Genomic DNA, 21967 nt, shown 5'->3' on the forward strand with positions numbered 1-21967 from the left:
CGATGACATCACCAACTCGTAGGGGCGGAGGGGCTTTTCACTGCTGCCATATTATAGTTCCTCTTTTTTCACCATTAATCCGTATTTAATTTCAAGCGTAATATGTTTCCTCTATGTGCTCAAGCTTATGTAAAAAAAAATTCCTTCATGCAACAGAGGAGTATTAGCCGTCCCGTGTTTCGACAAAGCCTTTACGCTTGGAAGGAGAGTGAGGTGGGTAGTTGGTGAGTAAGCGGTCAGTTCGAGTGACTCCTCCTGTTTATATGGACATCACATCGTCTGCTCACCTTCAGTCGTTTGTATTATCTTGTGGAGGCAACACGCACCGCCGTCGCTTCTGGTTAACAATATTATCTCACCAACAATAACAAAAAGAAATATAGCCTTATCCACAGCAATATAAGGAGCTATTTAACCCAGATAAAGAAGATCCTGTAAAATTAAACTTGCAGTGACTGAAGGTTGCCATCGACATAATGCCTACACGTACCTCACCCACCGACGAGATTCAGGTAAGCGAGAATATGTTTTGTGGTCAAGAACATGTGGACTGTATTCTGATTAAGTGATGAAGCAGGTGAGTTTGGCAGTTTGTGGTTTCATGTCCTAATTGGTCCTAATTCTACGGGGTTCTTTATTACATTGACTTTAACCTAATCTTCACATAGCATAATCTAAGCTGACCCTATCTAGCCTAACTAAACCACATTTTACCTAATCTACCTTAATCAAACCTAACCTAACCTAACCTAACCTGACCTAATCGAACTCCCCCTAACCTAACCTGACCAAACCTAACATAACCTGACCTAATCATGACTCGATCTAACCTAATGTAACCTAACCATTAAGACTGGCTCCTTCTAGAGTCCATTACAGACAGGTCACAGTTCCCATAGTAAAACAAAGTTAGGGTGTACTGGAGTCAAGTCTCTTCATATTATTACTGAGACCATTGGAATATTTCACTCTAGTTGTAGGACAGAAACATGTTTATCAAGTGAAGTGTGTAGTTAAGAGCTTGTTACTCCTAGAAGTGGGTCATATGTGTTTTTATTAAGTGGTGTGATTTCTTTTATATAAAATTGAGGAACCAATAAACTTTTAATTAAATGTGGAGGTGGTAATGTGATTTAACACTTAATGATGTGGTTATCTATATATTCCTCAATTAATTGTGAGTTAACTTGCATGTGCTTCAGCCTAGTTCTATTCGTCTGATTTAATTTAATGTTCCCATCAATTTCATAATATTGTATTGTACTGTACCCGAGAATTCCTCTTATGATTCGTAATTTGTTATGACTAATAAAATTACTAAACACCTTTTATGTTAATGTTTAATAATAGTTGATATCATAAACATCAGCAAATACCAACTGAAAATAAAAATAGTCCACAGTTTTAATACTTTTTAATGCAGCTGCGTAAATGTCTTACTTTTAGCAGAGTGTATCCTTTAACATTTTCCGTTTTCTCTGGTGTGCGTCTTGGGTGATGAACGTTTTTCTCGGAAATACCTGTCTAATTTTTACTTTTTCGTTGCCTTTTTCGGAGACGACGTTTAACTCTCGGTCCCAAATGTAACGACAAATTTGAAAGATATGTTAAACAGATGTCCTAAGCGGAAATCGCACTTCACCACCGCCATGCTGAAATTAGTCTTTGTGAAAGAGGAGAGACTTAGGTGTACTCATCCGTATTTCCGGTACAGTAATTACGAATTCCATGACGTCAGCCTCCCAAAGAAGGTATGAACATAATAGAATCTTAATGGAATCTCGAGTATGTATACGATTATTAAGAGATACCGATAAGGAACTATGAAATTTTCTCTTCAGCTTTTAAGTCGTTAATGCTCACATACCTTGACGTTATCCTCTACGAATAAAAAAAAATCCGACTTTATCGCTACACTTAATGGTTAGGGCTTAAGCTGGAGTGAGACGTTGAAAGAATATTCCAGATATTTAAAGCCCAGTGACGGAACCAGGAGGAGAAGATGGTAGAGAAGAGAAGGAGGAAGAGAAAGGAAAAGAAGGAAGGTAGAGGAGGACTGGAAGAGAAGGAAGAGAGAAAAGGAAAGGAAATATGAGAAGTAAAAAAGTGAAATATGATATGGAAGAAGAGGAATGGAGGAAGAGGGAGAAGTAAAAAATTTTCGTTTGCATCTGGAGGAGGGATGAAAAGAAGAAAAAAGAGAAATAGAAGAAGTAAGAAGAGAAAAGGTTGAAGAAGGGAAGGAGAAACCATTTGTTTACATCTGACGTCAGCATTACCCAATACGACCTGGTTTACACCCCTACATGTTCTTCTACCTGTACACTATGGCTGTATCCGTGAGACTAATTACGGGTTCGTTCGTCTCTCCCTATTCAGAATACCTCTACGGCCCATTCACATCCTGTAGGGTACCCGCCCCTCCTCCCTCCTCACCATTCACTTTCACTCTCACTCTATTCCTATCCCCCAACCCATTTCTCTCCCTCCCTCCCTCTCTTCCTCCCTCCCTCCTTACTCTTCCTTCTCATCACTTGTCCTCCCTTTCTCCCTTTTCAGTCCTCCTCCCTTCCCATTTTGCATCTCCTTCTCTTTCCTCCCTTCTCATCCACCTACGCACTCCCCATCCCCATCCCCACATCTTCCTCTTCTGCACATCCCAAAAGGCAAGAGTTGAACTCCCTCCTCTCCCCCTGTAGTGTGAGTCCCTGCGCCAGGAACAAAAGTTTTTCCAGTGATGAGAATTCACAAGATGTTCCCGTACCCTCCCGGAGCTGAGAGATCCCCGGCCAGCCTCACGTCTCCTGCCATTCATACTGTTTATCTGAGAGTTGTTGTTACCATTGTAATTATTGTTGACACAGTTGATAGTCTGACGTGTTGAGTTTTGGTATGCAGTTCTTTGCTCTTGATTTATAACCATTTTTTCTTGTTTAAGTAATCTAAGCAAACAGGAATGTAGTATTGTTTTATATTAAGATGATCTGTACAAACCACCAACGATCAAGTTCTGAGATACAAAACAGATTATCAGTGGTATTCGTGGCTACTAGAAGAGAGGTGACGTCAAGTGAAAATTTAAAAACAAAAACAAAGTCGCATTTTGACAAAGACAATCGAGTCGTATATTACGTCTGAGAATACTACTTGATCCCACTGTCAGTGTTTGTTTACATGTTCACTAAGTCACCAAGGAGTGTTGTCATTCCTTTATATCACCGTCTAGTTAGGTGGTGAGGTTCATTTTAATCTAGTCGTCTGAAGAGAAGGGGGGAAGCTAGTGTCACGACTTGCTCTTTGTTGTTCCTTGATATTTTCATTAACTAACGAAAATATCAAGGAACATCAAACAACAAGACGTGACACTAGTATACCCTTTGATGAGATGCTATTTTGTTTCTAATTATATAGTTATTTTAATCTTCAATTAGTACGTCATGAATATAGGAAGTTTTAGGTGTTCCATAGAGACAAATTAATCCCTTGAGTACTATGACTTAACCCTCTGAGTACAATGTTATCGTACTCAACTGGTCATCGTATTCATAAGGTCAAGGCATCGTACTATATGGGTTAAATCGTACTCATGGGATGAAGATATCTTCCTCAGAGGGCAGAACTTGTTTAGACTCCTGCACTGTAAACAACAAATGGAAAACATCAAGAAAATATTCATGTAATCAAAACACAAATTTGTTATTCACTAAAGAAACTAATTTATTTTGGTTTGTTTAGTTTATTATTTTTTGTTTTGTTATTTTGCGATATATTCTTCCTTAAAAAAATAAAGGTCACAACTAACACAAAGGAACATGTAAAATAACGTTGTTTTTGCGAAGGTGTATGTGTATGTGTGTGTGTTTATGTTTGTGTGTTCATGTGTGTGGGGCGAGGGCAGTCATAAGCCATGAGAACCAGAGCCAGCAACATGATACAACCACGGGGGTGTTTTTTTACCCCGGCAATATTACACGCTCGCCTTCGTGACTAAAACCAACGCGTGTCTCTTGCCTTTAGTGTTGAAACAAACCGCGGGAAAAGTGTATCCGACCCCCCCTCCCCCTCCTCCCCCTCCTCCCCTCTTCTTAATGTAATAAAAAACGTGTCTGAGAATTAGTCATCAGCATTTGCGGTGTGTGTTTAGCGTGAGGTGTGAGTCGGGGATGCAGTGGATAGCGTGTGGAATAAAACGGATTGTGGGTGTTTTGGTGTATTACGTTCTTTCAGTTTAGTCAGTTAGTAAAGGTGTTAATGTATCTGTTTAAGAGTAGATGGAGAGGGTTATTGTAGTGAGATGGATGTGTGATGGGAGGGGAAAGGATGGGGTATGTGTGATGGAAAGGGGAAGGGAGGGGGTGTTTGTGTGATGGGGAGGGGGAAGGATGAGGTGCGTTTGTGTGATGGAGGGGGAAAGGAGGAGGGGTATGTTTGTGTGATGGGAAAGGATGGGTTGTGGTATTGTGATGATATCATTGTAGTGGTGATGAGATTATGGTAGTGTGGTTGTGTTGTGGTAGTTGTGGTTGTGTTGTGGTAGTTGTGGTTGTGTTGTGGTAGTTGTAGTTGTGTTGTGGTAGTTGTGGTTGTGTTGTGGTAGTTGTGGTTGTGTTGTGGTAGTTGTGGTTGTGTTGTGGTAGTTGTGGTTGTGTTGTGGTAGTTGTGGTTGTGTTGTGGTAGTTGTGGTTGTGTTGTGGTAGTTGTGGTTGTGTTGTGGTAGCTGTAGTTGTGTTGTGTTGTGGTGTTGTGTGCTGTGTTGTGGTAGTTGTAGTTGTGGTTTGTGTTGTGGTAGTTGTGGTTGTGGTTGTGGTGAGTTGTGTGTTGTGTGTGGTAGTTGTAGTTGTGTTGTGGTAGTTGTGGTTGTGTTGTGGTAGTTGTGGTTGTGTTTGTGGTAGTTGTGGTTGTGTTGTGTGGTTGTTGTGGTTGTGTTGTGGGTAGTTGTAGTGTGTGTTGTGTGTGTGGTAGTTGTGGTTGTGTTGTTGCAGTTGTGTTGTGGTAGTTGTGGTTGTGTTTGGTAGTTGTGGTTGTGTTGTGGTAGTTGTGTTGTGGTAGTTGTGTTGTGTTGTGTAGTTTGTAGTTGTGTCAGTTGTAGTTGTGGTAGTTGTGGTTGTGTTGTGGTAGTTGTGTGGTAGTTGTGTTGTGTTTTGGTAGTTGTGGTTGTGTTGTGGTAGTTGTAGTAGTTGTAGTTGTGTTGTGGTAGTTGTGGTTTGTGTTGTGGTAGTTGTGGTTGTTGTGGTAGTTGTGGTTGTGGTTGTGGTAGTTAGGTTGTGTTGTGGTAGTTGTGGTTGTGTTGTGTAGTTGTGGTTGTGTTGTGGCAGTTAGTTGGTTGTGTTGTGTAGTGGTTGTGTAGTTGTGTTGTGGTAGTTGTGTTGTGTTGGTAGTTGTGGTTGTGTTGTGGTGGTTATAGTTGTGGTGTTGTGTTGTGTGTAGTTGTGGTTGTGTTGTGGTGGTAGTTGTGGTTGTGTTGTGTTGTAGTTGTGGTTGTGTTATTGTGCTTGTGGGTAGTTGTGGTTGTGTTGTGGTAGTTGTGGTTGTGTTGTGGTAGTTGTAGTTGTTGTGTGTTGGTGTGTTTGGTGGTTGTGGTTGTGTTGTGGTAGTTGTGGTTGTGTTGTGGTAGTTGTGGTTGGTGTTTTGGTAGTTGTGGTTGTGTTTTGGTAGTTGTGGTTGTGTTGTGGTAGTTGTGGTTGTGTTGTTGTAGTTGTGTTTTGGTAGTTGTGGTTGTGTTGTGGTAGTTGTGGTTGTGTTGTTGTAGTTGTGTTTTGGTAGTTGTGGTTGTGTTGTGGTAGTTGGTGGCCACGTGTGTACCATCAGGCGGTAGCTATCATGGCCGTCTACCAGATCAGTTCACTGTTACAAAACCCGGCACCATTTATCATCCTGAGCACCTCGCCCGTCAGCCGCCTCCTGACGTCACCTCCAACTATCAGTCGCGCTTGCTGACCATCAATCGTGCTTGCTGACCATCAATCGTGCTTGCTGACCATCAATAGTGCTTGCTGACGCCATTACCACCTAAATCCAAGATTTCGTATTTCCATTCATACTCCGGCGTTAACTACGATCGTCATCCACGTTGAACTGTCAGTCGTAGTTTGTTGATGTTGCCTCCGTCAGCCGTGGTAGCCAGCAGGCGTAGTAAGCACGTCACGGTGGTGTTTCCGCGTCCTGCGTAAACCCAAGCTTTGTGAGGCTTCGCTGACCTGCGGATTATTTACAAAGCTGAGTATTACCTGAATCTAGACTCCCCCTCTAGTGAGTCTTTGAGTCTTCCCAAATATACTGTACTGTAAGTCTTTACCTTCTTATGTGTCTTTCTTTCTCCTTCTTTAACAGAAAAAGAAAGAAACAAAATTAAGGAAAAATAGAAGAAAATTTGACCACTCGATTGCAAAACGTAATTACGAGGACAACTGTTGTATATTCTTGATGTGTATGTCACCGATCTCAACTCTATTCGGCGTTTGATTGATTGTAACCAAACTTGGCAGGTGCAGTACTCTCTCAGGGCTCCCGGGGGCGTGACCTACCAGGGTCCACGTTCCCAGAAATCCGTTACTAGACACAAGAATTCCAGTGGTATTCCCTCAGTCTCAGCACTTGTAGAAACCAAAATAGTGTATATATATGCATATTTTCCAGAGACAGGCGCAAGTATGTAATAATAATAATAATAATTAATGGTATATTGAGAAATACAGCAGCCAAATGGTGTGTGTGTGTGTGTGTGTGTGTGTGTGTGTGTGTGTATTTTTGAGAAATTGAGATAATGGTATGGGAGTGTAGGTGAAAATGTGGGCGTGAAGGGGGTAAGTTATATTGGTGTTGGTATTATTAGGTGGGTGGAAATAAGGGCGTGAGCGTGTTGGGAAGCACTGTGTGGGGGTAGTGTTGTGGGTGGGTGTGTTGGTGGTGGCAGTGTAGGTGTGAGGGTGGTGTTGTGGTCATGAGTGTAGCCGGGTGTGGTGACGGTGTGGGCGTGAGGGTAGTGATGTGGCCGGGTGTGGTGACGGTGTGGGCGTGAGGGTAGTGATGTGGCCGGGTGTGGTGACGGTGTGGGCGTGAGGGTAGTGATGTGGCCGGGTGTGGTGACGGTGTGGGCGTGAGGGTGGTGGTATGGCCGGGTGTGGTGACGGCGTGGGCGTGAGGGTAGTGATGTGGCCGGCTTTGGTTTCGGCGTGAGCGTGAAGGTGGTGGTAGGGCCGGGTGTGGTAACGGTGTGGGCGTGAAGTTGGTGGTATGGCAGGGTGTGATGACGGTGTCGGCGTGAGGGTGGTGGAATGGCCGGATGTGGTGACGGTGTGGGCGTGATGGTGGTGTAGCCGGGTGTGGGCGTGAGGTGGGCAGGGAGACAGATCGTGAGCCACAGCGGGCGGGCAGTGAGCCCTCACCTCGCTGCAGAAAGGTGAACACCCTGATAAACCTGCACACATTAGCTTCACCCCAGCGGAGACCTCCCTCACCCCGCGTCCTTCACCCCCTCCTCACCATCCTAGTAAGACCTCCTTCGTCACAAGAAACTACTCCTAAGAGGCAGGAAACAAGGAAAGAATCGGTACCGTAGCGAGCTAAAACTGTCTGGATTGTTCAGAAATTAAAAATATCAGCAAGCAACTGGCGGTTAAGAGCGTCGCCCAATGTTGAGTTCAGAAGAGCTGTTCGTCTTTGTCCTGGTTTCTTTCTTATTGATTTAATTTTCTTTCAATTAAGATAAATAAATAAGTGACTCAACAGGTGTTTCAAACTGACACTGTAATTTGTCTTGCATTCCAGCATTACTTCACTTTTAATTACATATAAAATCGTAAGTGGAACCATTTCCATTTCACTTCTGTCAAATTGTCGTGTGAATAGATTAATCCACATAGAGATACTTACAGCTTCTAAGATGAGAACACAGTGGCCCAGTGAATTCCCTTGTAACTAAATTTCACAATGACTTTGACAGAAACGAAAAAAGTTAATAGAAATCGTAAAAATAGTGTCGGTAAATAGGGTAGCCCGCACCTTGAGGCAGCCGGGAGTGTAGCCGCGAGCTGTCCTGCTGGTGGCTGGCTGGCGGCCGGCAACTGAGCTCGTCGGCAGTTCGTTCTCAGCTCTCGTAAAGTGTGGTTGCGGACTCTGCTGCTCCTGGAGGGTTACGTCGCGTTATTGAGGTTGTAAAGGTTTCTCGTGAAAACCTATACCATCCATCCCAAGCATCGCCACCTCAGAGAAACTCATACCTGACCGCGTTACTACCTGAGTGTTATTGAAAGTGTGGTCAAAGTTGAAGGTAAGTTTAATATATAAAATTTATTTTTTCTGATGATAATCTGCGACTCCGTGAGTGAGTATTGAACTAGTGAGATTATTTACTACATAGAAATCCACAATTGTAAACATAAATATATAAATTATTTTTTGATGGTCATAAATAGATGCTTATCGTAAGAACCACAATAAAAGGGTAAAATAAATCAGTCACTTCACCCACTTAGGTTTCACCTGTCATATACACCTGTCAGGACACACCACCATCCCACACCTTTCACGACACACCACCCCACACCTTTCACGACACACCACCCCACGCCTGTCACGACACACCACCCCACACCTGTCACGACACACCATCTCACACTGTCACGAAACTCCACCCCACACTGTCACGAAACTCCACCCCACACCTGTCACAACACCACGCCACACCTGTTACAACACCACCCCACACCTCTCATGTCACCTTCCCACACCTGTCACACCAACCCACACCTGTCACACCAACCCACACCTGTCACACCAACTCACACCTCTCATGACCACCACCCCACACCTCTCATGTCACACCTTCCCACACCTGTCACACCAACCCACACCTGTCACACCAACCCACACCTCCACTCACCACCCCATACTGTCACAACACCACCCCACACCTCTCATGACACACCACCCCACACCTCTCATGTCACCTTCCCACACCTGTCACACCAACCCACACCTGTCACACCACCCCACACCTCATGACACACCACCCCACACCTCTCATGTCACACCTTCCCACACCTGTCACACCTTCCCACACCTGTCACACCAACCCACACCTGTCACACCAACTCACACCTCTCATGACTCACCACCCCACACTGTCACAACACCCCACACCTCTCATGACACACCACCCCACACTGTCACAACACCATCCCACACCTCTCATGACACACCACCCCACACATGACACACCACCCACACCTCTCATGACACACCACCCCACACCTCTCATGACACATATGACGTAAAACAAGAAAATTGCCGTGACAGCCATCCTTCCTGGGAGTTGAGGAAAACCTTTCAGGATATGAGCGTCAACGTTACTCAACACAATATGTTTTTATGTCGTACATTTTATTCATTTCTCCATTTTATTTATACTTTGTAACTTACTGTAACTGTGTGTGTGCGTGCGTGCGTGCGTGTGTGTGTTGTTTTACCATGAAGAAACCTGGTCATATGTGGGAGTGTTTTTAACCAGAGTGTCTTAATAATGTGTGGGAGTTTACTAGAGAATGTTATCATAATCCGGAAAAGGAAAGAGGGTATTGTAATCGTCTTCTGTGTGTGTGTGTGTGTGTGTGTTTGCGTGCGTGTGTATACCTACGTTGGTGAGGGCATAAAAGACATACCCATGACCGTAATAACAAACAACAATATAAATACAAATATTTGGTTACATTTCCTTCTTTCTCTTAAAGTTCATCCATGTACGGCATACCCCCCCCCCTCCCCCTCCCCGTCCTCCTCTCTCTCTCTCTCTGGGGAAATTATCACTTTCACCTGTGTTTGTTTCAGGTGTTGAGGAAAGTGGTGACGGCGGAGATGCTAGTGGTGGTAGTGGTGTAGATGGTATTACTGGTGCAGCTGATTACAGTGATGTTAGTGGTGGTGATATCAGTGATGGTAGTGGTAATATTAGAGGCGGTAGTGGTGGTGACAATACTGTTAGTGGTACAAGTGGTAGTGGTGATAGGGGTGGTGCAGGTGGTGGCGGCCTCAGTGTACCAGCTGTGATGGACGACCACATACTTTATATAATACTTAATGCTGGCGATGGAACCTCTGATTTAAGAGTCGATCTTAAAACGCGGCCGCTGAATACCTTGCCAAGAGTAGAGAGTTACTGCCCACGAGCTTGTCACAGTCCTGGCTATGTGCATTTGGCCTTTTTTTTTAACTGTTTGGCCTTTTTTCTGTTCGGGCTTGATTATCTTCCTTCACAAATCCTTTCTTTTTCTTCCCCTTTTCCTTTGTTCCCGTGTCTTCGTCTTCTTTGTCCTCTCTTGTTCCTTATCTTTCTTCCACCATCTCTTCTATTTTATCTTCTCTGCTTTACTTCTCCATGAGTACTCTATAATTATCCTTTCTTTTTGTAATTTTTCCTTTTGTTTATATTCGTATCAAGTGCTTCCTTCCCTTCTTTACTCCTCTTGGACTGAGCCTCACCCGTAATAATAATGATGATGATGATGATGATGATGATGATGATGATGATGATGATGATGATAAACACTCTAATATCAACAGGAACACCCTATAGTATCCAAAAGACAATGCATTTTATGATTATACCTTAATAACAATGACTAGCTCAAGTTTCCCACGTACAAAGAATAGACACATAAATATTTAGGGTAGTCTGTGGTCAATTAGGACAGGGGCCCATGTGAACCAGTTGAGTCAGCAAGCCTTCTTAGACCCCAAGAGCCTCGCATTAACACATCCGTCTACTGCTTGAGGAGTTACTTGTGGCTGCGGTTCTCTCGGGGGATTCGATACAGTTCTCGAGATCCTGGGTTCGAATCCTTGTAACCTAATTCTTGTTGTTTAATCCTTGCCACCTAATCCTTGCCACCTAATCCATGCCACCTAATCTTTGCTACCTAATCCATGCCACCTAATCCTTGCTACCTAATTAAGAAACGAATATTTGATACAGATAAATCGTCAACTCTGGTCAAAGTTTCTTGCATTACAGTTCATATCTCACTGGTTGAATGAAACGCGTATCTAAATGGCTTCCTCAATGGTTACAAAATGTCGTCGATAGAGACTCGCCCATAGCGTGATAGTGTATACTGATCTCTGAGAAACGGGAGACACTGTTGTAAGATATAGGGCAATCAGGAGTGAGGAGATAAGATCACCATCCAACTGTATAGATAACCTGGGGGTGAGGGGGAGACTACTGGGGAGGAAGATGAGAAGAGAGTGAGAGAGGAGACGAGTAAGAGGAAGAAGAGACAAGGAAGTGGAGGGGGAGACGAGGAGGAGAAGGAAGATGGCCGGGAGACGAAGATAAGACACACAGACACGAGGAAGAAGAGACAGGGAGGGAGGCACTAACAATAAACTATGGGGATATTGGAACTCCGCCAGTACGAGTGCCACCACCACTGCCACGCTGCCGGGACCATGGGACCACATTTCCACCCACCCCATATCCACCTCTCCCTCTTCCCCCTTCTCTATCCACCAATCTCCCTTCCCCCTCTTCCTTTCCTACTTTCCTTTTCTCTCTATCCCCCTTCTCTCCCTTCCTACCTTCCTGGTCCCCTTTCTAATTATCCATTATTCCACTTAAATTTTCCACTTAACTGTATGTGTCAGAACGTATCTAAGTTTCTGTGTGTGTGTGTGTGTGTGTGTGTGTGTGTGTGTGTGTGTGTGTGTGTCTGTGTGTGTGTGTGTTGGAGAGATGTGTATGGTCCCAAATCATTTGATTTTTTTAATGAATAGACACATTTTTACACAAATATTAATATATATATTAAAAAAAAAGAACACTATCTGCTATCTTTGATCCCTTGATGTTATGAAAATCTTGGGAAAACGACAATAATACTGGAGTGACCAAGAAGGAACTCACCTGAAGATTAAACACCCTAGTATTTTCACCTTACCTGGGGAGTCAGGTTAGATGGTGACAACAGGGAGTTATTTGTGCATAACGGTGGTAGTGTGACCAGGTGAAGGAGCCCTCAACTCTGCTATCAGGTGTTGTATGATAACCAAACTGGGGGGTAAACAGTGCCTTATCTGAGTTAGTTTTACCTGAAGGATAACTGTGGATTAGATATGGTTAGGTTAGTTTGTCGTGCGTTATCTCTCTCTCTCTAAATATAGGCAAACACTCCGGATACATTAACGTACAATAACAATGACCAGTACTGCATTAAGGTCTAGTCCGGATATGGAAATATTTCGGTTGAGTTAATATCATTCTATTGTTTAATATATATTGTTATACTAATTTCACCTTTATAACAAAACACAATAAGCACTAGTTGTTATTGTCTGTTATCTTGGTTATTATTCTAAGCGACTACATATTTTATCTTTATATAATCGTGGACGGTCCCTCGCCCTCATAAAAGTTAGATAAAGTTTATGAGTTTTAGGCTAAAAAAGGCCTTAGCGTCATGAGTCATTACGGTGGTTGTGTATCATCCAGCACAGGTACGAATTATCTCTCAGCGAACATGTGGCAATGAGAACCTGTTGCCATCTCGTTGGGTTTTGTTATTCTCCCTGACAACATATAAGAAAATACACACCATGATGTGCAGTGTTGGGGTAAGTTATTGATCTTTCATACACAAGTCGCATTTTTAAACGAGTTATCGATGACAGTTATGTTTTTTGTTATACTCTAAACATTAAAGACTACACTCAGAGGTTGTCCGAACGCTATTGTGTTCGTGTATACAAACAATACTTTAAGCTATTATTTACTCAAGCGAAAGTGCGTCCCATAGACATAAACCATATGTGGTAGTGTGAATACATCATACTAACAAATTAAGTCTTCGGACACTTGCATTCACCCGCCTTTCAATTCTGAATTTTTTTTAATTAGGAACACATTCTGCAGCTGGGTCGACTGGGGGCGCCTCATCCATTGATGACCGTTGGGTTGGAAGTTGAGTTTTATTTCCACTCCTCACCCCTACCAAATGGTCATCACCATAAAGAAAGAAAGGGTTAAAGTTAATAACCGTGTAAATTATTTTCTCCAGAAAGTTATTATTCACAAGTGGTCAAGTTATTACCAAGTAACTGCTTAGTTATCGTCTGCCAGCGGTCAAGAAGTGGGCGAGGTTTCGTTTACATTCGGTTAAGTATCGTTCTCAAGGGAGTGAGATAGTGTGGACAATCGCTTAGGAATTCTAGAATGTAAGAATATAAATCCCCTTAGCTTTCGTCTTTAAGTATTTTGTGTGTGTGTGTAGTGTTGACGTGAATGATTTAAAGTCGCCATTTACTTTATAGCAAACTTATCGTTCTCAGGAGGCTAAGTTCTCATGTTTTATTTTGATTATCTTTCACTATTTGAGCTGCAGTCGGGGGAATTATCCAGTTTATTACCTCCCCCCTTCAAGTTTTATAACAGGTTACCTCAAGTCAGCATTTTTCTTTATTAGTTGATCAACCTCGTCTCCACATCGCTGACAGTTGAATCAGCCTCCGTCAGCAAGCCACTTATATGCATGGGTATTAACAACGCATGTGCCTGAAGGTCCATGGTGGGTTTTGGTCAGCAAGTTTGAAGTTGGATTCTTTAAGATTATCTCGTGTTTTTTCACTATCTTGGTAACGTGAGAATGTCTTTAGGTAGAGTTTCACTGCAGTTTTGATGACATTTTTACTAATATTCGTGTGTCGTAGCTCAAGCGAGACAGTCAAATACACAGTTATGTATTCAGATAGGTGAAAAAAATGTGTATATATAAACTACGGGAATTTATGACTCTTGGACTAGTTGTTGACATTTGACGCTGCAATGCTGGGTTATGAGAGGCCAGGATGCTGCTTGTTGAGGGTTGGGAAGTGAGAGAGAGAGAGGGAGAGATGGAGGAGGAGCAGGTGGGAGAGAGAGAAGGAGGGGGAGATAAAGGGAGAACGGAGAAGGAGCAGGTGGGAGAGAGAGAAGGAGGGGGAGATAAAGGGAGAACGGAGAAGGAGATGGATTTATGAGATGATTGAGATGTGAGGAGGAGAAGAAGAGGGGAAAGTAGATATTTGAAGTAAGGAAGGAGAGAGAGCGCGAGCAGGTGTTTGAAGTAGGAAGATGAAATGAGAGGCAGGTGTTGTGGGGAAGAGGGAGAGATGGGATGAAGGGAGGAGAGAAAATTAGAGAAAGAGGAAGTTGTTGCCTGTAATTACGGGAAAGATACACCGATACCTTGTACACTAATCATCGTCATCATCGTCATCATCATCACCAGTAGAAGAAGTCACCCGACGTAGCGCGTTTTTTGTTGTTGTTGTTGTTGGTCTGGCAGAGATCTTTACTAGTCAAGCAAAACGGACCTATTTTGTACCTTGGCACACACACACACACACACACACAAGCCCAGAATAAGAATAATCCCGTAAATTACTGAGTTAATGAGAGGTTTTTGTGCCCCGTAATTACTCGTTATTTCAATTACGTTCACCCAGGTGGTTTATGGTTAAGCAGTGTTGCCAAGATAAACCGAGCGTACAGTATTACCAAAGGGTATACACACGTGATGTTTGTTGTGGTCCAATCATTCGTGGTCTTCATTTGTCGTTCTTTATTATGTATGGCCCCATCCGTCCTTAGTGGCCCCCGTCCGTGGTAGCCCCATCATTCATGGCCCCCGTCAGTAGTGGTCCCCCGTCCGTAGAAGTCCCATCATTCGTGCGTCGTTCTTCATGCCTCCCCTCCCCGTCTTCATTGGTCGTAACAGGTAGCGTCGTGCAAGTCGTCGGGCTGTGAGACTCATATCCAAGTGACCCTTTATGGTTAATATAGTCAAGCCTTAAGCCCGAGTCCACATACCGGGGACATACACACGCTCTCCTACACGATTTTCTTCTTCTTCTTCTTCTTCTTATTCCTATTCATTTTAATCTTTCTTCTTATTTTTCTCAGTTCGTTCGTTGGTTCGATAGTTCGTTCGTTCGTTCCTTCTCCTTCCTCATCTTTCCCTTCCTTTGTCTACCTTTCTTCTTCATCTATCCCTTCCTTTGTCCTCACCTCCTCTTCCTTTGGCCCAGTCCGGTAAACCTGTTCGTCCGCTGATAAATGAATTAGTGAAGCTTAGCTCGCTGACCCCTCAAGCCTTTTGTCACATTGTAAACACGCAAATCTTAACCTGGCGTTAGTGGCTATTTTGGCGTCATTTTTGGCGCTATGGGGTATTTTGACTTCATTTTTGAGGTTATGGCTGCATCTTGGTGTCATCTTTGGCGTTTCTTGCCCCCGATTCTCAGAGTTTGTAGTTTGATATTTTCTTGCAGTTTGCTAGGAATAAGAGGATTGTCTAGTTAAAGTCGAGTCTCAGTGTAATTTCAACGCCATAATGCTCCTAGTTGAGTTCGAGTCTTTATGTAAATTCGACACCATTTTGAACGTGATTCTTGTAGTATATTAACTCGAATGAACTAGTTAAAGACGTTATTAGGTAAGTTAGTCATTTAATCAGTCACTCAGTACCTAAGTCAGTTAGGACTGGTATTCATAGATCAGACTACACACTTAGTCGATCGTTCACCTGTGGAGGAAGAGGAGAGGGGGAAGGTGAGGAGGCGTAGGAGGAGGGAGAGAGTGACGGAGGAGTAAGAGAGGGGGGGAGGAGGAGAGGGGCTAGGAGTGGAGGGATGGTCAGCATTGTGCCTGTCATATGCCCATGATGTAGTGGGTGGCATGGAGGATGGGAGGGTGAATGAGAATTAGGTGGGGAGGAGGGTGAAGGGAGGGGAGGGTGAGGAGAAATGTGGGTGGGTAGAGAGAAGTAAGGTGAATAGAGTGAATTTTGTGGGGATTAGGCAAAGGGATTGGATAGGTAGAGTAAGAGGAATGTAACACACACACACACACACATACACACATACACACACGCAGGCAGATAGAAAGAAAATGTAAGAAAGATACGCATAAGAAGAGAGAGAGAGGAGAGATTGCAAAACACAAAATCATCTTGCCGTTTTCGTGGTCACGTCTCCACCTGTTCACCGGACGCTCTCAATTACGCCAGAATCTGCCTTTGGGTGAACCTGTCCCCAGATGCGTAAGGCTTCAAGACCTCACCATGGGACTACGAAGCACTGTACTCAATATTCACCTTCCCTTTTTCTAAGTTTTATTCCCATGCTTCGAACAGTCCGAATATTCCGAAGCCAAAATACAATTAGATTCAGTTTTTGTGTCATGAGGTTTTGAAATCAATTTGAATTGGACTTGAACCTCTTATGGAATGAGATTTTGAAGCCATTTGCATGCAGCTGTGGAGCCTTCATTATGAAGCTTTATAACTGAAAGCTTATAACTTCAAGCTCACCATCACGGGGGTTCGATAGTGAATGAATCAATATGTGAGCCATGTGTTACGAATTTAATTTAGTTGAATATGATTTGAATAAGTTTTACAAGAGATTCGAATCAATTTGCATATGGCTTCGAGAAACATTACAAGCGTTTTCGAATCTTAACCACTCGTGACTTCATAAAGAACCTTGGTGCAGTCGATCGATTCCTTACTACCAATCATTATTTTATCGACAACCAAATCACCCAAAGAAGGTAACAGTGTGTGTGTGAAGGCCACAGCCACTACGTCATAGATCATAATCTGTTACTAACCTCCACTTCCCAGGACGACTTGTTATCTTTAGCCGCACGACCTGGACAAAAAAAAGGTTGTTAGTTCTCTTATTTCCCAGCACGACTTGTGGATTAGAATGACACCTTCTCATTTTTCTCTTCTTACCTCCTCTTGGTCTTCTCTTATTTCTTCCCTCTTCTTCTTCTCCTCTCTCTTCTCTCTATCTCTCTTCTCTACCCTTACCTCTCCTTCCCTCTTCCCTTTGCCCTCTCGTTTTTTCCTTCCCCCTCTCTTCCTTTCGCTTCTTCTCCCTTCCTTCCCCTCCCTTCCCTCCTTTCCTTACCTTTCTTCCCCTCCCTCTTCTCCCTTCCTTCCCTACCCCTCCCTTCCTTTAAGGTAAGGAACGAAGGCAGAACGCTGTATATGCCATCAAAGGTACACCAAGGCCTCACCATCTTGTTTTATTACGCTGTTTCAAGGTAAAAAAAATCGAGCCCCGTGAATTCGAACCCCCGACTCGACCTTGACTCCACTCTGGGTCTCCATTACCAGTTTGTAAGTGTATGAGAGGCACTTTGTGATTTACTTAAGGACTGTTGTTAAAATGTGGCGTGACACTTCTGAACAGCGTCTGGGTTGGGATTATTTTGGAAGTGTGAGAGAGAGAGAGAGAGGCAGAAAGAGAGGGGCAGATAGACAGAGAGAGAGAGAGAGAGATAAAGAGAAACAGACAGACGTCATATTATTATGGATGCCATACAAGACAAACCTATATAGACCAGTCATTACCTTATAACCTATATATAAAGATACAACTAATGTGTCCCTGTTGATAACCTGGGGTGTTTAGGGTGATAGAAGATACTTAACATTATTCTATCATTCTAACCCGACCCGACCCAACCAATCGAGCGTTAAGTTAGATGGTTAATAGCTTGTCTTGGGTAACAGCAACAGAGACCAGAGGGATATTATGCAGTGTGAACGTGGGTGGAGCTATTTATAGTAGGAAGATGAACACGACTCCACATTTCTGAAGATTTGAGTCTCATGTTGATTGCTTTGGCCTCTTTTCTTTAAGTTGGACGAGAGTTGTCTGACTATTCTGGCTTAATTTTAGAACGTATCTGTTGACACCATCACTAGCAACACCAGCGTCACCACAACCACCATCGACACCATAACTCCTCCCCCCCATCACTACCATCCACCATCATCATCAACATAACCCCCATCATTACCTTCACAACCATCACCATCACCACCATAACCCCCATCACTACCTTCACAACCATCACCATCACCACCATAACCCCCCATCACTACCTTCACAACCATCACCACTATCACCACCATCACCACCAATATCATCACCATCACAAAAAACACAGATGTGAACTAACTCCCTCACTTTACATTCAGCCAACACAGTGCTAGACGCCTTTAATGTGAATGATGATGAATAACAGTTTAAGCAGACATGTTGGGAAGTGTTATTGATCTACATAACGTCCTTGACACGTCTCCAGCATGAGTGGTTGTGACCGTAAAGTAAAATATAAGTTTTGTGTCATGAAGTCTTGATTGTTATTGTCTGAACATTCTGTGACGTGTTTTGTTTACGATATGTTGATAAAATGGTGTGGATTGAAACCATTATTGCCTCAGTGGGATGCTAGCATACTTATACATGAGGTACTATTGTGTCTCAACGTTGTTATTTTCCACTTTGTTGTGTATCATATTAAAGGTTTTAGATAGCAACTCGCCAGCCCAAACTTTAACGTCCAAGGAGGGGAACCAGAAGATACTTGAACGGGGATTTTCCCACCAGTAGTTTAATGCATCAAAATAATGTTATTCCACTGCATAAAGAGGTGAATTTACCGTATTACAGAATCACATCTTCCTGCCCCTGAAAATACGGCCGAATATCATGTTTATTCAGTACAATGGGGTTTTGATCACTGGCTGTGGTAATTAGATGATAGTCATTAAATATTGGACAATTAGTATTTAGGGGAGAATAGCGTGGTGTCCATAGTATATAAAAACAGGTCTGGTTATGTGCAACACTCACTCCACTATACACGGTTGGAGCTGGAGGGTGACTCTGTATTCATGATGGGTGTGTGGTGGACGTGGCCCGCCCTGGGTTATGAGAGGCTGCTACACCTGACCTCTGGGTGGCTTCTGTTCTCTCCTGCCGGGGACGCTGGACGGGTCACCTACCACCAAAACCTTGTTAGGAAGACACAACAAGCCTCAGGGCGCCATAAGCTGTTATAATGTGATAATAAGTAAGCAAACCCGTCTCTGCGTCGTCAACCTTTCATCGGCCAGTCCTCGCGCGTCAACTGGAAATGATCGTGAGGAGAGTCTCCAAAAATGTTTTATTATCAGATAACATGAATCTGTTCGAATATATTCACCCCATAGTAGTCACTGGCTAGCAACTAGGTAAGGGAAATGTATATGAAATCCAATTCAGACCTCCAAAGATGCCGAAATTCCTCGAGTTCCATCTTGTCAAACCCAGACGAACTCCAAACATCCGGTCGGGAACTGCCGCGCGCGGAATTTCGGCGGCGCCACACCAAGAGGCCCCGTGATGACCCTCACTACGTCAGAGATCAATACTGTACTACCAAGGCCTCGTCTGCCACGTCAGGGGATGACTAAGAGGGGTTGGACGGGGTGTGGAGGGAGAGAGGAGCACTGTACCAGACTAGTGACTAAGGAAGACTGGTGGTGTGGACGCTGTCTGCATCAATCTCTCCTACGCTTAACTTCAAGCTAAAAAAACATACTTAAATCAATAATCAGGTGTTTTTTTTTCTGCCACTTGACATCTTTTTTGTCACAACATAAATTCATTCTTAATACTGATTTTTTTTTCTCGGGATTTCTGTATATGTGTGAAGTAGTGTTAATAATTTCGTGGTTGAGTGACTTGTAACTAATAGCTACCAACAACATGGCCCTCCCTTCCGTCAGTGCCGCTAGTGTGTGTGTGTGTGTGTGTGTGTGTGTGTGTGTGTGTGTGTGTGTGTGTGTGTGTGTGTTGTGTAAGGATATAAGACCTCTCACACTGAACCTAAGTGATAGTGTATCCCTGAACAGTATCAGTCAGGGTCAGGTTTAAGGGTGGTGCTGTGGATGGTTTAGGGATGATGCTGTGGAAAGTAGGGTTAGTGTGGATGGATGGATGGTGTTGCGGGATGGGAAGTAGCGACTCCTCTCCTAATCCCATTAAGGTTGACTACAAAGAGTAAGTCCTCGGAACTCCTCCTTCATTAGAACACTTTGCTTCTGTTCTCTGAGGTCGAGACTATGACGGACCATGGCAGTACAGTAACCACTAAAGTCACCTACCACTCGAGTGTATAGTAAAAATTAACCACAATCACTACCAACATCACTACCGCGCTTATAACACCACAGCTACTTACTACCACCACCACCACCATTATCACTGCTCCACTACTACTAACACCAACAGTTCCACCAACCATACCTACCACCAATATCAACAACACCTCACCTACCATCACCACTACCACCACCCCCCATCACTACCACTACAACCACCAGATACAAGACTTAACTACAACACCATCTCCACACCAAACTACCCTCAGCCTTCAATTAACCCCTAAAAAATATTCACTTAGATCAACAAACAATAAACAGAGCTGGAACAAGAGGTCGTACAGAGATGTTGAAGCGACGGAAGAGTGAAGAGGGGGGTGAGGGGATGAGGAGAGGAGAAGGAACGGGGGAGGAAGAAGGAAGGGAGAGGGGTAAAGGGAGGGCAAGTGAGATGCAAGAAAGATACAGACATAGGAGATTGGGTAAGGAGAATGAGAGAGAGAGAGAAGAAGGACAAGGAGTAGAAAGGCGAAGGAAGGAAAGAGGCGAGGAAGATAAAGAAACGGGGAGAGGTTAGGAGAGCGTAAGGAGGGGGGGGGGAGAAGCTGACGTCATGTGAAAGAAGTCTTTGTGGGGAGTGTTGGTGATGTTTGGCGTAAAGATGTGTGAAGAGATTATGCCAAGATGGTAGTGTGTGTAGAGCCCACCCACCCACCCACCCACTTCCACCCATCCACCCACTCACAGGCTCCCTGCAACCCCCTCCCTTCCTTTCTCTTCTAATTTGTTACTCCTCTTTCTCTTCCTTCATTTCTATTTTATTTTATCTTATTGTCATTTATCTTTTTATTATATATAATTATATAGTAACAAGATAATAATAGTGACGATAGTAAAAAGTGCGAGTATAATAATAATAATAATAATAATAATAATAATAATAATACCAACATCCTCAACAATAATAATAATAAATCACTCGGGAATGAAACGTAAAGGGCAGCAGACAGTAACCCAGATGTACTCCACCTGTTTCTAGTGTAAACACAGTACAGGCGCTGGGCAAGCTTTCAATTTTCACACCGTAAGTGACGTGAGTAGCAATTATCTTCAGTGTTTTTGTAGGTGTCATGTGGCAGGGTGTGTTTTATTAATTGCAACAACCCAAGTTGAATGTGCATGTGAGTAGGGAGGTGGGGGGAGAGGTTTTGTAGGCGTGTGTGTGGTGGGTCTCTCAATTCTGTCTCGCACGATCCTCTCTCTCTCTCTCTCTCTCTCTCTCTCAAGGATTCTCAGCCTCTCCAGCCCAAACCAATAAATCTATCACAAACTCTACTCTTACAGACCCCCTCCTGTGCCTCTCCGTCCACTCACCCCGTAACTCCGTTTTATTTACACTCGACCAGAAGAACGTAAGGCGATGCAACGATAAAGAGTTTTGTCGAGGGAAATATTATTATTGCTTAGTAAGATTTCAGTCCAAGATTACTCGATGGGGAAAATAGGTTTCTATCTCTTCTTTATTACATTTTCAATCCTTATTTTTGGCTAAAATTAATATTTCATATCATTGGTTAAAAGTACCATAACAGACACAGATATTGATTGGTACAAAGATTTCAAAGCACATCGATATTTTATTTAATTGTTAACTAAGTTGTCTGTCATTGAAGGTGAAGAAGTTAGTAACCCGCGCTTATTATTTTTTCAGCTGATTCATCTAAGTAAACAACAACAGACTTCATCATATTTACAGATCACAAACATTACCCTGGGTCAACGTCCACTATTTTATATTATTATTTTGTTCTAAGATTATTAAAAGTCATAAGATAATCTCAGTTAATCATGTTACGTGTTATCTTTCTCTCTGAGGGATGGCGACCGCGGCCCACCCGTCACCACAAACCGTTTTTTAGTAATTTTTTTTTATAAATTCTCATAATTTTCTTAGATTTCTCCAAGGACTATTTATTTTATTTATTTTTTAA

The 21967-nt window shown here is 43.2% G+C and overlaps 1 protein-coding gene across 2 annotated transcripts in view; it reads left to right on the plus strand.

The window, feature by feature from the left end:
• The first annotated feature begins 291 nt into the window (after positions 1-291).
• The window catches only part of LOC121876989 (AT-rich interactive domain-containing protein 1A-like), a 47756-nt gene continuing 26080 nt past the window's right edge, over positions 292-21967 (plus strand). The window contains exon 1 of one of the 2 annotated variants that reach the window (XM_042382571.1): positions 292-512. In XM_042382571.1, coding sequence (XP_042238505.1) covers positions 477-512 — 36 coding nt within the window. In that variant the 5' untranslated portion in view covers positions 292-476. Of the gene's footprint in view, positions 513-8035; positions 8270-21967 lie in introns of those variants that run through there. The other variant, XM_042382572.1, reaches the window with a different exon arrangement.

The sequence above is a fragment of the Homarus americanus genome, unplaced genomic scaffold, assembly GCF_018991925.1.
Source record: "Homarus americanus isolate GMGI-L3 unplaced genomic scaffold, GMGI_Hamer_2.0 scaffold8425, whole genome shotgun sequence".
Classification (NCBI taxonomy): Eukaryota; Metazoa; Arthropoda; class Malacostraca; order Decapoda; family Nephropidae; genus Homarus; species Homarus americanus.